This window comes from Mandrillus leucophaeus, unplaced genomic scaffold (genome assembly GCF_000951045.1).
Source record: "Mandrillus leucophaeus isolate KB7577 unplaced genomic scaffold, Mleu.le_1.0 Scaffold98, whole genome shotgun sequence".
NCBI classification, from domain to species: Eukaryota; Metazoa; Chordata; class Mammalia; order Primates; family Cercopithecidae; genus Mandrillus; species Mandrillus leucophaeus.
Genome location: NW_012110696.1, coordinates 2,642,025 through 2,656,960, shown reverse-complemented (window position 1 = coordinate 2,656,960; position 14,936 = coordinate 2,642,025). Strand labels below are relative to the sequence as shown.

At 49.4% G+C, this 14,936-nt stretch overlaps 1 protein-coding gene across 4 annotated transcripts in view; it reads left to right on the top strand.

Annotated features, from left to right (window-relative positions):
- Positions 1-13,745, top strand: part of PCGF3 (polycomb group ring finger 3) — a 50,800-nt gene extending 37,055 nt beyond the window's left edge. For 3 of the 4 annotated variants that reach the window (XM_011970906.1, XM_011970907.1, XM_011970908.1), the window contains 3 exons: positions 4,389-4,526; positions 8,301-8,381; positions 9,639-13,745. In XM_011970906.1, the coding sequence (XP_011826296.1) occupies positions 4,389-4,526; positions 8,301-8,381; positions 9,639-9,686 (267 nt within the window). In that variant the 3' untranslated portion in view covers positions 9,687-13,745. The remainder of the gene's footprint in view (positions 1-4,388; positions 4,527-8,300; positions 8,382-9,638) is intronic. The other variant, XM_011970909.1, reaches the window with a different exon arrangement.
- Positions 13,746-14,936: the final 1,191 nt, after the last annotated feature.

Sequence of the window (14,936 nt, the reverse complement as noted above, 5' to 3'; positions counted from 1 at the left end):
TTTTTTGAGATGGAGTTTCACTCTTGTTGCCCAGGCTGGAGTGCAAGGCGCGATCTCGGCTCACCGCAACCTCCGCCTGCCGGATTCAAGCTATTCTGCTGTCTCAGCCTTCCAGAGTAGCTGGGATTACAGGCACACGCCACCACATCCGGCTAATTTTTTGTATTTTTAGTAGAGACAGGGTTTCTCCGTGTTGATCAGGCTAGTCTTGAACTCCCAACCTCAGGTGATCCACCTGCCTTGGCCTCTCAAAATACTGGGATTACAGGCATGAGCCACCACACCCAGCCTTTGTTTTTTTTTTGTTTTTTGGGGGTTTTTTTTGAGACGAAGTCTTACTCTATATTCCAGGATGGAGTGTGGGGGCGCAATCTCGGCTCACTGCAACCTCTGCCTCCCTGGTTCAAGTGAGTCTCCCACCTCCGCCTCCTGAGTAGCTGGGATTACAGGCACACGCCACTATGCCCGTCTAATTTTTGTATTTTTATTATGGACGGGATTTCACTATGTTGGCCCGGCTGGTCTCGAACTCCTGACCTCAAATGATCCAGCCGCCTCAGCCTCCCGAGGTGCTGGGATTACAGGTGTGAGCCACTGCACCCGGCTCTTTTCTAAACTCTAGAGTTGAACATTCCTTTACTTTCCAGCTGCATAATTTGGTTCTTACTAAAATAATTTTTAAATTTTCATTTTTTTTTTTTTACCAGCTTTCTCAATTGTGTTAAATGCACATAAAATATGCCATTTTAACCATTTTCAGGTGTGTGGTTCAGTGGCCTTGGGTACAAACCCCAATGTTGTACAGCCACCACCACCATCATCTCCAGAGCCTTTTTATCTTCCCAAACTGAAGCTCTGCCCCAAACACTCACTCCCCACCCCACTCCCCCAGCAGGGTCAAATTGCAGAAGGGCCTGACGGGGGGTTCTGAGGTGATGGAAACCATCCCAGACTGCCATGGCGATCATCGAGAAAGTCTGTGAATTTATGGAAAATTATTGCATTATATACATAAAAGAGGTGTGTAAACTGTGCCATAATAAAGCCTAAAAATTAGAAGTGTGCTTGTAACTTAAAGTGTATTTAAATAGGTAATACATTGGTTTAGTCCTAAGATTAATATTATAGAAAAGGTTTAATTTTGTTCTCATCTGTGTCACTGTCTGTAGTGACCTATAGAGAACCACTGTGTGATTACCTCCTGTATGTATGCAAATCTGAGCAAATGTAAACATTTTCTTGTTTTCCTTCCACAATCCCCCCCCACCCCTGACCCTGTCCCCGCCCGTCTGTGTCTGCGTTTTCCCTCAGGTGCATGCAGGCCGGCATTCATCAGTGCAGCCCCTTCCTGCTGCCCTGTGGGCCCCACACACTGCAGACCCTGCTGCCTCAGACTTGTGCCTGCGTGCCTGGCGCGCCTGTTCCCTGAGCCTGAGACGGCGGCTGCCTGTTGAGGGCAGGGCACGTCTACTGCTTACAGAGACGTGAAGCCCACCATGGCCATTCTGTTGGCGCGCTTTTGTCACCAGCTGTGTTCCTGTATAGAAATGTTTCTTGTCTTTAGGGGGCTTCTTCCTCATTAAGCTCTGTTTCTTAAAGTCTGCTTGACTAATACTAATCTAGCTATGCCAGCTTTCTGTTGGTTAATACTTGTGTGGTATTTCTGTTCTTAAAGTGTCTTAAATGTGACACTGTTTACAACATAGAGTTAGGTTTTTTTAAAAATCAGAAACTTTTGGCCGGGCGTGGTGGCTCACGCCTGTAATCCCAGCACTTTGGGAGGCCGAGACGGGCGGATCACGAGGTCAGGAGATCGAGACCATCCTGGCTAACACCGTGAAACTCCGTCTCTACTAAAAAAAAAATACAAAAAACTAGCCGGGCGAGGTGGCGGGCGCCTGTAGTCCCAGCTACTCGGGAGGCTGAGGCAGGAGAATCGCTTGAACCCAGGAGGCAGAGGTTGTAGTGAGCTGAGATCGAGTCACTGCACTCCAGCCTGGCGACAGAGGGAGACTCTGTCTAAAAAAAAAAACAAGTTCAAAGTTACTGTAAGTCTGTGCCCCTCCCAGCACAAGCACCCCTACTGCCGCTCTCACTGGCCACGCCCTTTCTCTCGCTTCTCACTTCTTCTGCCAAACTCCAGGTCTCTCTCCCCTCGCTGCCCCTCTCCTGAGTTCTTCCTCTCCCGAGTTCTTCTGCCTCCGGACTCTGGGTCTTTCGCCCCGCGCGGCTCCTCTCCTGTGTTCTTCTCCCTCCGAACTCTAGGTCTTTCTCCCCGTGCTGCCCCTCTCCTGTGATGCTTTCTCGGCCTCCCAAAGTGCTGGGATTACAGGCTTGAGCCACCGCGCCCGGCCCCTGCTTTATTTTTTTATTTTGCTCTTTTCGTCAGTTTTTTCCTATGCTTTCTTCCTCCCTGTTGTCAAGTGAATTACTAACTTTAATCTCTTTCTTTCTTCCCCTAGTTTGCAAGGTGTAAGCTCTACTTCTGTTTTACTAGTGGTTACAAAATGTTTAAACTATTTACATTTTTAAAAGTCCAAAGTGGGCTGGGCGTGGTGGCTCACACCTGTAATCCCAGCACTTTGGGAGGCTGAGGCGGGCAGATCACGAGGTCAGGAGATCGAGACCATCCTGGCTAACACGGTGAAACCCCGTCTCTACTAAAATAGAAAAAATCAGCCGGGCGTGGTGGCCAGGCACCTGTAGTCCCAGCTATGGGAGGCTGAGGCAGGAGAATCGCTTGAACCCAGGAGGCAGAGGTTGTAGTGAGCTGAGATCGAGTCACTGCACTCCAGCCTGGCGACAGAGGGAGACTCTGTCTAAAAAAAAAAACAAGTTCAAAGTTACTGTAAGTCTGTGCCCCTCCCAGCACAAGCACCCCTACTGCCGCTCTCACTGGCCACGCCCTTTCTCTCGCTTCTCACTTCTTCTGCCAAACTCCAGGTCTCTCTCCCCTCGCTGCCCCTCTCCTGAGTTCTTCCTCTCCCGAGTTCTTCTGCCTCCGGACTCTGGGTCTTTCGCCCCGCGCGGCTCCTCTCCTGTGTTCTTCTCCCTCCGAACTCTAGGTCTTTCTCCCCGTGCTGCCCCTCTCCTGTGATGCTTGCAGGCAGCCCCTCACTCCATCCTCACCCTGCAGCAAGGATCTCTCTCTTGCTCTTTGCACAGAATCCACTTCTCTTCTTAGTGGCTCTTGCGGGGGCCTGTAATGGGCTGTGCTCAGTCACTGCACCATGTCGGGATGTGTATTTCTTTTTATTTCTTTTATTTTGGATTATTTTACTTCCTGAAACTGAGAATCTGACCTTCACTGTTGTAGGAAATCCTTAGTCACTGTTTCTTAACACTTCCTTTCCTTTCTGTTCTTTTCTCTGGGGCTCCCGTCTTCCCCCCTTTCTCTTAGCCTTCCTTTTATTGTTTTAATTGGTGTGTTTGTCTCTACTCCTTATGGGTAACTTCCTCCAGTGATTTTTTTTTTTAGGACATTAATCTGTCCTCAGCTGAGATGAATCTGTGGTTCAGCCATCCACTGAGATGTTAGTTTCTGTCAGTGTTTTTATTTTTAGAAATTGTGTCTGATTACCTTCAACACCTGCCTGTCTGTACCCCTGGTGTCCTCCCTTTTGTATCTTTTGTAATTTTAGACATATATATTTCAGTTAACCCCCTGGTCATCCTTCCACTGCATTTTTAGGGCCTAACTATGCCGTTTGTTGTGGCTCCACCTCTAGAAGTGTTTGCCGTGAGCGTCGCCCTTCCTTGTCAGGCATATCTTGGGGGCCGAGCAGCCAGGACCTCGGGTGAAGACTCATCCTGAGCCTGGTCCTGGGCAGATTCCTTTTCGCACCCACTGGGACCCTGTGGCTGCTGGGACTCCACAATCCCCTTCAGTCACTTTTTATCCTGCGGGTCTCCTGCCAAGCTGCTGGTCACCTGGAAGGCAGCTGTGACCTTCCACCCGAGGCTCTGCTCAAGCCTTCTCCCTACTGTCTTCCTGCAGTCGTTGCTGTCTCCCCGAGTGCATTCACAGACACAGAGCCACCCACTCTTCTTTGCCCCGTGTTTGTCCGGACAGACTTAGCTGGAGACCAAGAACTCAGTGCCTGCGATGGATAAATAACTCTGGAATTAACTCTCAAATATTATGTTAATAACACACAGAATTAACGGGGTGAGGTGATAGTTCACAAAATGGCAAGCAGATGATAAACAGGTTTTCAGATAAGGTATGTAAGATTATTTTTCTGCACTGTTGAAGTCAAAGCAGATGTCTGATCTCAAAAAGGTCAGCAGTCCTAGATTGAGGAATTAGTGAAATATGTCTAAGGAAGCCACCAGAACCGTCCAGGGGAGCCTTTCTGCTGTGTTCTCACCAGCGTCCTTTCCTGCAGGTGAGCATCTGCCTGGAGTGTAACAGCAGCAAACTGCGGGGACTGAAGCGGAAGTGGATCCGCTGCTCCGCCCAGGCGACCGTCTTGCACCTAAAGAAGTTCATCGCCAAAAAACTCAACCTTTCGTCCTTTAACGAGGTAACAGTTGATCCCTAAGTAGAAACCATAACAAGTTCTCTCTTATTTGTAAAAGTCACACTTCTAAGATTCTTTGCTTAGTTTCGTTTTGTTTTTAACAACTTTGGAGATTTTAATCAGAAAAAAATCAGTTTTCCTTGCTCCACCAGGGAGCGGGATAGGAGGATGCCCAGAGACAGGGAACGTGGAACGCCACTGTGAGTGGAAGAGAGAACTAGGGCGGGGATGATGAGATTGTTTTAAAATAGGGTAAAGGTTTTCCTCGCAACGAGAAATTCTGTGCTTTAATTTCACAAGGGGAGACATGGGCGGATGGAGAGAGGGAGGACCCTTCCAGGCTGTGGTGCATAAGGAAATGAAGGAATACTGGCGTGAGGTGGCCTTGGCAGCGGGTGCATCACGAACATACCAGTGTGGGTCCCTGTGAGCCCCCAAGGCGGTGACACCATGGAGATGCAGGCGCCAGCAGGGTCCAGCTCTTCGTGGAGAGAGAAGGCACTGGTGGCTGTGGGCAGGAGCATGGGTCTGAGGTGTCGTTTTTGAAAATTGCTCAGGCTGTGCAGAAACGGACACAGGAGAGGCCAGCACCAGGAGCCGCAGAAGAGGAGGACTGTGGTGGGGGCAGTCAGGGTGGAGAAGTGGACAGACTTGAGATGCTCTCTGGAGCAGCAGTGGGCTCAGCGGTGGCCCCAGAAGATAAGCCATGTCCTCACCCCCAGAGCCTACAAATGGGACCTTATTTGGAAAAAGATCTTTGTAGATATAATTGAGTGAAGGATTTTGAGATGAAATAATCCTGGAATGTATGGGTGGAGCCTAAATCCCATGACAAGTGAGGCAGAGGAAGACTCAAGATGGGACAGGAGGCCGTGGTGAGGACAGAGCAGAGGACGGATTGGAGGCTGGAGGGAGGCAGCCTTGAGGCGAGCCAGGGAGCGCCTGGGCCACCAGCAGCTGGAAGCCAGGGCAGGCTCCCCTGCTGTGGTCCAAAGGCATCCCCCAGATTCATATGTTGGAAATTCCATCCCCAGCGGGGCAGTGCTGGGAGTTAGGGCCTGGGGGAGGCACTCAGACCGAGGGCCCTGCCCCATGCACGGATCGATGCTGCTGTGAAAGGACTGGCCAGCATGGGTTCTCCCTCTTCTTTCCCAACGTGTGGACGCAGCAGAAGGCCTTCACAAGTGGCAACGTGGTGACCTTGAATGCCGCAGCTCCCAGAACTGTGCTGAAGTTCTGGGTTATGAAGAACTGGGTTCTTCATGAATCACCCAGTGTGTGGCGTGCTGTGGCAGCAACACGGAATGGACTGTGCTTCTCCCTGGGAGCCTGCAGAGGGAGCGTGACTCTTATGGACTCTGGAACTGAGTACATTTCTATTGTTTGAAGCCACCACGCTCATTGTGCTAATTTCCGTGGTAGCCGTGGGAGACTAATTCAGAGAAAGCCACAATAAGTTGCTGATGTATTTGGGTGGCGATGCAGAGAAAAGGAAGGGGTCAGGAATGACTGCAGGCCTGCGGCTGCTCGGTTGGCAGGGGTGGGGGGCGTGGTGTCTCGGAACAGGTGTAGCTGCTGTGGTGACACAGAGCAGAGGCTGTGTCAGATCATGGGGGGCTAGTGCCAGCCTTGAGTGTCCCACATGTTGGCAGGGGATACAGACAGCACACGGGGGTTGGGGAGACTCAGTGAGCATGGGCTGCCTGGAGCCCATGGAGAAAAGTCAGGACATTGAGGGAAGGGAGAGGAGGAAATGGGGAAAGTCTTTTTGCTAAGTTTCAGTTGTTTTGTTTGCTTTTCTGTGTAGTGAAACAGAAAAGATGGATGGTAGCTGGGGACGGAGCAGGCCGAGGAAGTCCTTGGATTTTCATGTGGAGGTGGAGCGGGAAGCCACGGGGGCAGTGGGGCTGCAGGGGGTGGGGAAGAGGTCGGCCATTTCCCAGCACAGGGCTGGTTCCTCCAGGGAAGAGTGTGAGGTTTTCGCTGTTGCTGCGGTGACCGTGCCTCTCAGCCCCGCAACCCAGCCACTCAGACAGATGGGGCTGCTTCACGTCTTCCCCAGAAAGGAATCTGAAGAACTGTCTACATCATCAGGGAAATGCAAGTAAAACCACGTGGCACCACACACACCTCGTAGAACTGCCATAATCCCAAGCCCTGACAACACACTCCGGAGATGCGGGGAACGCAGATTCATTCCTGTGGGAAGCGGAACCTGCAACCCCTGTGGAGAACAGCTTGGCAGCTGCTGACAACACAAAACACACTCTTGGCAAACCATCCAGCAGCCATGCCCCCTGTTGTTTAAACGAAATCTCCTGCCCACACAAAAAACTGCACCTGGATGTTGATAGCAGCTTTCTTCATAATTACCAAAACTTGGAAGCAACCAAGATGGCCTTCAGTAGATGAGTGGGTAAATAAACTGTTGTGCGTCCATACTGGAATATTATCCACCACTGAAAAGAAACGAGCAGTCAGGCCAGGAGCAGGCATGGGGGAGAAAAATCAAAGTGTCTGTTACTAAGTAGAGAAGCCCCTCTGAAAAGGCTGCAGGCTGTGCGACTCCAGCTCTGCGGCATGGCGCGCTGGAAAAGGCAGAACCATCTGGAGGCTGCAGGGGCTTGGGGAGGGTGGTAGGAGCGGACAGGCACAGGGCTCCTGGGCAGCAATGCTGCTGTTTGTGCACCTGTGGCTTTGCCACTAGGGCAACCTGACATCAGCTCTGGACTCTAGAGGTGACGTCAATGCAGGTTCCTGGGTGGTGACTAATGTGCTACCATGCAGGGTGTTGGTTGGGGAGTGGCCAAGGGGGACGGGAACTCCCTGTACCTTCCTCTCAATTTTGCTGTGAACTTTAAATTGTTGTTTAAAAAGTCTGTTTAATTTTTTTAAAAGACTGGGGAGCCCAGTGCCTTTTTGCACTGTGGTGAGAGGGAGGGACAGCCTGGACCCAAGGTAAGGCTTGTGGGGAGAGGTGCCCATGGAGGCTGCAGCCGTGGGAGGGGGCTGGTGTGGACCAGGCCTGGGTGGTGTGGGGAGGGAAACACGTCAGCTCTGTGGGCCTCTCAGGTGCTTGTGCCACCTGGGGAACCAGGGTACCCGATTCCAGAGCTGTCTGGGCTGTTCATGGGGCTGCAAACCACCTCTTCCCATTTCTCAGTACAGCAGGTTTGGTAGACGGGGTGTGATGGGGCCTGGGCGTCAAGAGAAAAAGGGTACAGGGCAGCTGCAGGCCAGGTGGGGGTGGAATGGGAGCCCACAACCGCAAGGAGCTAGTCCCTGCGCCTGCACACCCTGCAGAAATGTCATCCCCCTAACTGGCACAGGCCTGCCCTGTCATAGCTTGTATGTTGCACTGGATTTCCATTTAGGTGTGAAGTAGGGACAGAGGAATACATGAACCACACCCTGTCTCTAGGCTGTGAGGTAGGGATGGAGGGATACATGAACCACACCCCGTCTCTAGGCTGTGAGGTAAGGATGGAGGAATATGTGAACCACATCCCGTCTCTAGGCTGTGAGGTAGGAGCAGAGGAATACGTGAGTCACATCCCGTCTCTAGGCTGTGAGGTAGGAATGAAGGAATACGTGAACCACACCCCGTGTCTAGGCTGTGAGGTAGGGATGGAGGAATACGTGAACCACCACCACTGTCTCTAGCCACATTCTTGCATGATTGGGGAAGGGCTGCAGATTTCACACCAGCATCGAGGTGGCCATGTCAGCATGGATTGAGCACCTCCCTGCTTCTAATCAAACCTGCTTCTCCCCCAGCTGGACATTTTATGCAATGAGGAGATCCTGGGCAAGGACCACACGCTCAAGTTCGTTGTTGTCACGAGGTGGAGATTCAAGGTGAGACACGTGATTTGATTTTCAGAGTCTGCTCTGAATGGCAGTGACTTTGCTGTGCATCTCTTTTTTTTTGTTTTGTTTTGTTTTGTTTTGTTTTTGAGACAGAACCTTGCTCTATCGCCCAGGCTGGAGTGCTGTGGCACGATTTCGTTTCACTGCAAGCTCCGCCTCCCGGGTTCACGCCATTCTCCTGCCTCAGCCTCCCCAGTAGCTGGGACTACAGGTGCCTGCCACTGCACCTGGCTAATTTTGTGTATTTTTTAGTAGAGATAGGGTTTCACCATGGTCTCGATCTCCTGACCTCGTGATCTGCCTGCCTCAGCCTCCCAAAGTGCTGGGATTACAGGCATGAGCCACTGTGCCTGGCCCTGCATCTCTTATCTAAAAGCTTAAAAGTGATGACTCTGGCCAGGCACAGTGGCTCACGCCTGTAATCCCAGCACTTTGGGAGGCCGAGGTGGGCAGATCACAAGGTCAGGAGACTGAGACCATCCTGGCTAACACAGTGAAATCCCATCTCTACTAAAAATACAAAAAATTAGCTGGGCATGGTGGCGGGCGCCTGTAGTCCCAACTACTCAGGAGGCTGAGGCAGGAGAATGGTATGAACCTGATAGGTGGAGCTTGCATGCCTTGCAGTGAGCTGAGATCATGCCACTGCACTCCAGCCTGAGCAACAGATCAAGACTCCATATCAAAAAAAAAAAAAGTGATGACTCAGCTACAGAGATGGTTATGAAACACAGTTCTGGTCTTTCTGAAATCATCAACCCCAGAGCCAGCTTGGAAGGCGCCAGCTGAGCTCTAAGGGGCACAGTCCCCGGTGGGAAACTGCCGAGGCCATGAGTGCCATGAGCAGAGGGTCCCCTGGGGCCTTTGGGCCCCTCTGAAGCAGGAAACCAGTGGTGGAATTCTCCCACCTCAGCTGGTGCTGCTGCCTGGGGAGAGGGAGTAAGGAGCCAAGGCTGGCCTGGGGCTGGGCCAGAGGGTTTGAGGGAGAAGGGGGCAAGGGAGTGGTGGCCAGGGCCACATCAGGTGAAGGTGGTCACCTGGGGCCAGGGGAGAGGGCGCATGTCTTCCCAGCCTGTCTCCCCCACTGGCATCTTGACATTGCTCAGAACAGAAGGGTCTCTATGTAGTCCTCCGTGTGGACTGTGTCTCACGGGACGCAATTCCTCAGTGCCCTTCCTGATGAAGTAAGTCTGTTTCCTCGCCTCCACCCCTGCTAAGCAGGCGCTGTGTTCTTGTGTCTTCCAGAAGGCGCCGCTCCTGCTGCACTACAGACCCAAGATGGACTTGCTGTGAATGGCGCCGCACAGCACCCGCAGACTGGGCCCTTGCACCCCTGGGTGCTCCCGGCCACCGCGCTTAAGAACGTTGCCTCTGGGTGTCATGTGGACCAGACTTCTGAATAGAGAATATTTATAACTTTTGTATGAGAGAGAATTCACACTCAACAAGACACTACCAGCACCACGTTTACAGAGGATGAAAACACTTCACAGTCTCCCAGAGCCGATCGTCCTCTCCCCAACCCCCCACCCCGTGCTTCAGCCTCGCAGGCGAGAGTGATTCTCGCAGGCAACACGGTTCTGAGTCACCTTCTGACACGAGCTCCCTCTGCTTGCTTTCCAGGTCTTGAAAATCTGAATTCACTTCAGTTTAGTTTATGAATTAGGTTTCATGATAAGCCTCAAATAATAGTTGGACTTTTATTGAATCCTTCCTAAGTTATTGAAAAAATGTCTTCATGGTGAATGACAATATTTATGTTGCCTTTAGCTTCTTGAAGATTTAGAAGTTATATGAAAAATTAATTTAAAAGCAAATCAAAAGAGGTTTCCATTAACATTATGATTTGACCATTGTATTCAATTTCCCACCTTATGAAACACGACAGCAGCTCCCTGACTGGTTCACCCTTCATTGTGTGAGGTCGGCACTTGGGACTCACTGGAACTGTCACTCGCCTGGGGCCGACACACCCAGCCCTGGAAATGGGACCCCAGACTCCACATTGCGGTTTCTGACACGCTCAGCAGGTAGACCAGAGGCCATGTGACCAGCTCAGTGCTGGTTTGCAGAACAATTCTTATTTTTAAAAATCACTTGTATTAAAAACGGCACAAATTGTTGAGTGCCGCCATTTGGTTTCCTACGTTTTCTTTCCCCGTTTTTTGCTGAAGGGAGAGGTGGTGGTAGTTGGGATCAGAGCTCTCCTGGCGTCCGTGGGGAGGATTTGCTGGTGGTTGCTTCGGGCTCATGCCCAGACGCACTCACTGCCCCCTCTGTCCAAGGCCTCCCCTTCCCCTTTGCTGGTGGGAGGAGCTTGTTGTGCTCCTCGGCCCATTACTGGAAGGGCGTTTTTCTGAGCTGCAGGGACAGGGTGAGCAGCTGAAGGGCTCGGAGGGAAGGTGACCCCCGCTCTGCAGATGCTGCATTTCAGCTGAAGCTGTGTTTCAGCCTCAGTTGGTTGCAGTGTCAGCCCCTCTCCTCCTGGATGGTCATGTTTTTGTCACATTAGAGAATAAACTGTCAGCACACACATTTTTTTTTTTCCTTTAAAACAGTAACTTGGAAGTGTGGAAAGGCCAGAAGGAGGAGCAAGGGCTGTTTTCTGGAGCAATTGAGGTGTTGTCCTGCAGTTGTCATTGTCTTCTCCGCCAGGCTGTTCCCATTTATTTCCTGTGGAACTGAATCCCTCCTCCCTCCGCTCCCTGGGAGCCCAGGTGGTCCCTGGCCACCACTCAGGCTTTCCAAGAAGCCATCCACCTTGGACATTTTTTTCTTGAATTTCGCTGTTTTCTTCTGCTTCCTTTAGATAAAAAGCAGCTCAAGAGACCTCATCTGAGGGATGAGGAAAACATGCATATTAATTCCATCTGAGTGATTGTCAGTGTAAGGCCTTTTAAAACAAAAGCAAGTTCTTTGTTAGGAATTGGTCAAAATTCACCTTTCTTTAAGCCCATCAACTCCCAGGATGGTTTGAGTTACTCAGTTACCTAAGCTTGCTGTTCATCCAAATCATTTTCTAGAGTCACTGTATAAGGGTCTATGAGTAGCTGTGTATGAATAAATATTACCTGTCTACCTCAAAATATACATACTGCTGAAGCATTCTGTACAACCGTGTGTTATCACAGTGCAGTTTTAAGTGTAACATTAGAACTTAGGCATTTTCCTGTGTGGCGGAATAAGAAAGGATTAAACAGTTACAAGCCTCCAAATTAAAATAAAATTAAATCACAGTTCAGATTAAACTGAATATCATTGTAATAATGTCATAATATATATTTGTAACTTTGTAGCTATCTTTGAAATCACTTGACTTTGCTATGGTGCTAAGCTGATATATTTAAATACACAGAGAGACGGGTGAGTGGAGCCCGTGTTGATGTCTCCAGCCGGTGGTGACCCTGCTTTTGTAACCGCATTAACCTGACAAAACCTCAGCAGCAGAAGTCCCTATTTTTCTAGGAGTTCATCGTGCAGACAGTCTTCACTACAGGACTCGGCCCTGGGGCCTCTGCCTCTCGTCTGACCTTGCAGCCTTATCGTTGGAGGCTGGAGTGCAATGGCCCCGCCGTCCGTGGAGCCTCTGGGCGGCCTTCTTTCCTTTCTGTCAAGCTCTCATTTCACAGAAAAAGGCTGAATTTCATTTTTTCCAGCATGAAAGCCAGGATCGGTTAATGAGTGGATTCTATTAAGTGGTTTTTTTTGTTTTTTTTTTTTTAAACAGATGGAGTTACTGTGAAGAAGTTTTCACAACTATTTATGCTGGTAAAACAAATGCTGTTAAATCACCTTATGCGTCGTTTTCAACAGCAGTGGGGCTAATTACCCGGAATACGGTCTCACCAATGCAGTTTTCATGGAAATAGAAAATTCAAATAGAATATATAATATTGAATTTAAGATTTGGGGGGTTAAAAAAGAAAACTTAACTTTATAAAATTATTTATTCTATTTTAAGCCTTCTATCATATTTTCCCATCCAATTGTTTGGTTTCAGTGGTCCAGCTTTATTTACAGGCATATAAAATGAAATTGTGAGATGTTTTGCAAGCTTCTTTTTACTTTGAGTAGCTTTTAATTTGTATGTTTTTGTTTTATGTGGATGAAGAGCATTTTTTATGCTTTTGTGCAATAGGTTCCAACACACATTTATTAGACATCTGTTTAAATTGTAATGTAGCATTTATTCTGCTAAATTGAAAGGGAACATAGATGGAATTCCAAAATATATACATTCAGCTTTTGGTTTTTCCTTTTTCATTGTTATTATTGTGAGAATGCTGTCATTGGGGTTGTGTGTGAGTGCCTGTCAGCCATTGATGCCTCGGGCCACGCTGTGGGGCCACCTCGGTCCTGCCTGGGTCCTGGTGCCTTGGACCCCACGTGCTTGTGGCCAGGCCGCCCCGAGGCGGGGCCACATGGCCTCAGACCACAAGAGCAGAGCTGCCCTGGCCCAAACACCGCAGCTGCCTGCACCCCCGGGCTTTGCAGCCTTGCTTGTTTTCTCTGAATGGCAACAGAACGGCATTCACAGTGATTCAAAGGGTGGCATTGGGTTGGACGTTCTGGGTATGAGCCAGCCTGTTCCCACATTGTACGTGAATGTTTAATGTGCTCTCAAAACATGGAAAATAAGTTTAGTGCACATAGCTAAATCACAAAACATCCAATTCTCTGTTTCCTCAGGAAGTCATTACTGCGCCACCACATCACGTGACCTTAACATGATCAATATCTTTCTCTGCCTTGACATTTAAATAAATAAATTGAGATAAGTAGATTAGAAAATCATTCAAATGATACCATAATCTGTACAAATATTGTGTCCCCTGCCAGGCAGGGGACAGGGTGCGGGCGATGGCCACGTGGCCAAGGCCCCGCAGGAACGCGCCGAGGTCTCCCTCACCCTCCAGGTGTCCTTCGCACCCAATAGTGCGTCTGAGGAATGAACTGCAGTTTGAGCGTCCCCTGAGATGTGCGTAGCCTCCGTGTAAATGTCCACTCCCATGGCTTAATTGGCTATCAGACGCATTTTCCCAGATGAAAGCAATGTTGGGTTAGGGGACGACGGTGCAGCCACCCAGCCTTTACCAGCAGCGTGTGGCAGACGAAGGCAGTCGAGGTGTGGAGGTGATCACGCAGATACATGTTTTTGACTGTTTAATTTGAAAGTTTACATTTTTTATGCTTTGTGTTGGTGTGTAATTTTTGTACTCTTGGTGGCTAGTTTTTGTCAAATCTTTTTTGGAATATTGCTTAAATGTTTTGATTTTATGATAGTGAAGCTTGTATTCAGTGTTTTGCCAATTAATATTATATGCTTGTAATAAAAGCAAAAGAAAAGCTTAAGTGAAAGTGTTTCTGGCTGGAAATGTATTATATAAATCATTTGTATGAGCACAAGAGATGACTTGCTCATGGGATGAACAATGCCGTGGGTATTGGATGGACCACTCAGGTAGCCTGGCCGCAGACACACTGGCCACACACGCATGCATGCTACATATGTGTGCGCTCAGACCACATGCCTGCCCATATGTGCACATATGTCCACACAAAAAGCACACATCAGCCCACGGCTCCCTTCCTCACCCCAGTCCTCCCCACTCCCAGGTTAACCAACGTCTCGATTTGCTCCGGGCAGCATTTGTAAATTGTCACCCTGGTTGCCAACCCTCATTTAAATTGGTCCGGCATTTGCTACCAGAGTTTGGGCCAGAAACTTTGTAAAGCTCATTCAGTTTGTCCCCTTGCAGAAAGAGGTTGCTGCAGTTTGGAGCTGATTATGCCAAGGAAAATACAGCTAAAAAAGAACTTACTGATTCCCATAGGTGTGTCAACTAACAAACCAATGTTCCATCTCCCTATGACAATTTGCCGCCCGTCCCCAAAAAAAGCACTATGGCCAAAACTTCAGTTTTTAAAAGTTAAGAAATATACAACACTTTTGGAACTCTGAGAAAACTAGAAATGGAAGGAAAGGAGAATATGGCCAAAATTACATTCTCACAACCTAAAGCAGTGAACTTTAAAAATAGGTTCAGTCTGACTTAACTGACAGGCTGGGCATAGTGGCTCACGCCTGTAATCCCAGCACTGTGGGAGGCCAAGGCAGTCTGATCACCAGCCTGGCTGACATGGTGAAACCCTGTCTCTACTAAAAATAAAAATTAGTCGGGCGTGGTGGCAGGAGCCTGTAGTCCCTAGCTACTCAGGAGGCTGAGGCAGGAGAATCACTGGAACACAGGAGGCAGAGGTTGCAGTGAGCCAAGATCACCCCACTGCACTCCAGCATGAACTGCAGAGCAAGACTCCATCTCATTTAAAAAAAAAAAAAAAAAGGCTGGGCACAGTGGCTCAAGCCTGTAATCCCAGCACTTAGTGAGGCAGAGACAGGCGGATCACAAGGTCAGGAGATCGAGACCATCCTGGCTAACACGGTGAAACCCCGTTTCTACTAAAAAATACAAAAAACTAGCCGGGTGAGGTGGTGGGCGCCTGTAGTCCCAGCTACTCGGGAGGCTGAGGCAGGAGAATGGT